Source organism: Saprolegnia parasitica (genome assembly GCF_000151545.1).
Source record: "Saprolegnia parasitica CBS 223.65 unplaced genomic scaffold supercont2.454, whole genome shotgun sequence".
NCBI classification, from domain to species: Eukaryota; Oomycota; class Saprolegniomycetes; order Saprolegniales; family Saprolegniaceae; genus Saprolegnia; species Saprolegnia parasitica.
In genome coordinates, this window is record NW_012156848.1 from 1 (window position 1) to 2,119 (window position 2,119).

The 2,119-nt window shown below is 62.5% G+C and overlaps 1 protein-coding gene across 1 annotated transcript; it reads right to left on the bottom strand.

The window, feature by feature from the left end:
- Positions 1-20: 20 nt before the first annotated feature.
- Positions 21-1,712, bottom strand: SPRG_21803 (hypothetical protein; the record flags this gene model as incomplete). The annotated part of the gene is made up of 1 exon (XM_012356391.1): positions 21-1,712. A coding segment is annotated over one exon (1,692 nt), but the record flags the coding sequence as incomplete, so codon positions are not given.
- Between the last annotated feature and the right edge of the window lie 407 nt (positions 1,713-2,119).

Below are 2,119 nucleotides of genomic sequence, written 5' to 3' on the forward strand. Positions count from 1 at the left end.
CCCACCTCCGTCATGGTGACGTCGGCGTAGGTGTGGCCGCCCATGTTCACGACGTCCGACACCTCGTGCACCCAGCGGCGGGTCACGTTCGCGGGGCCAAAACCAGTCACTGTCACCGCCTTCGTGGCCATGATCCCTCGACCCACGCCCGGCGTGATAACGTTGTGGTCTGCGCCCGAGTCCAACAACGCCGTGAGGCATTTGCCGTTGACCACCGCCGGCATCGTGAACAGGTCGTTGACACCCGTCGCACCGACGGTCACATGCTCGGGTCGCACCTCGATCGTGTTGACTTCGATCTCTGCCACCTGGGCCGCCATGTCGTCGATGTCGGTGGGCTCGGGGCGGAGCGCCAACGTCGTGATTTCGACGTGCTCGTCAAGGCGCTCGCCGGCCATGTCGGAGTAGTCGTGGACTTCGACCTCCAGAACGTGCTGGCGCATCGGCTGTTGGCGACCGTCCCGTCGTGGCGCCGGGCACTCACGTGACTGATGCCACGCCGAGTGGCAATTGAAGCACAGCCCGCGCTGGTGGGCCTTGTGCACGTACGGGTCCGCAAGTCCACTGCGACCACGACCACCTTGGCCGCCATGCGTGGCCGAGTAATTGACGAGCATCCGCCCGTCGAGCATCCGCCCGTCGTGGCCGCGCGTCCGGTCGTACCCGCCGCGACCACGGTCGTAGCCCGCCGACTCGTTGACGACCGACGGGTGTGTCCGCTCAAACTCGAGCGCCAGCGCGATAGCGTCCGAGACCACGTCAGCGCGGCGGTACTGCACCTCTTCACGCGTCTGCGTGCGTAGCCCGCGTGTGAAGAGCATGACGCGGTCGAGCTGCGACATGTCGTTCACGCGCACAATGATTTGGCGGTAGGCCGCAATGTACTCTTCAAGGGTGCGGAAATCGCGTTGGTGGAGGTTGTAGAGCTGGTCTCGATAGCGTTCTTGTGCGTCCGGCGGCACAAACTCGCGCTTGAGCGCCGTTTCGAACTCGCCGATCGTCGTCGGCACTGCGTTCTGGGACTTGACGCGCTCTTGGTACCATGCGGCCGCCACGCCGCGCAGGTTTGCGACCATCATGTTCAGGCAGCGCACTTGGTTGTCCATCTCGCGATGGTTGATGTTCTTGGCTGCGAAGTACACGCGCGCTTGGAAGCAGAACAGCTCGAGGTTCTCATCGTGTCGTCCTGCGTAGATCGGCATGCTGATGCCCTCGACCCGTCCTTCAACTTTTGGCGGGTTCGCCAAGCGCTTGATGAGGGCCGAGTTCTGCGTCATGTTCTGTACGAGCATGGCCGTCATCTCCGACCGGCGTGGCGCGCGTTCGGGCTCGCCTGCTGGCGCTTCCACTTGCGGCACCTCAGCCTGGGACGCCTTGGCTCGTGCTGCAAATGCGGCGGCGACGCGCTCTTCTAGCATCGCTTGCACGCGGCACTCCACTTCTTCGGCCATCTGCCTGTTGCGGTCGGCCTGGACGGCGGTGGCATGTACGGCGGCGGCCTTCTCGACGCGTTGGTCAATCTCAACTTGCACCCGACGCAGGAAATCGGGGTCCTCTTGGACGGCACGGGCTGCGGCGGCGACGGCTTCGCGGCGGGCAGCTTCTTTTCGGGCGGCTTCCTCAGCGGCTTCTCGGGCGGCCTCTTCCAGGCGGCGGCTATATCCTTCTTGGAGCAGGCGGGCCTCGTCCACGGTCACGTTGTGGGGCTCCATGCTCTCTATCTCTCTACTACTAATACTCGGTCTCGTCGGATCTTTTTCGTGTGTTCTATGTCTCTTTTTCTTTTCTTTTAACCAACAAGTGCTACCAATTGTAAGGTTGCGCTGGAGATTTAGAGAGCAGAGTCTAATATAAGGCAAATCCAAAAGTGAATTACAAGAGCTCGCGCTTCTCGCGAGCTCGCTTAGTCCGCCGGCGATCGGCCGCCGCGCTCGCAGCCACTCGTGGAGCCAGTACACTGTAGCGATCACGCGCGGCTGAGTCCGTGGCTTACCACCGGATACGTGATGCCATGCTGACACCAGATGGCCGGTCCGACCGACGGTTACAGCGGTCAGTCGTTACAGGCCTCATCTCGATCGCACTCGCCGTCTTCTTTGGCCTCTTGTACAACCGTGTG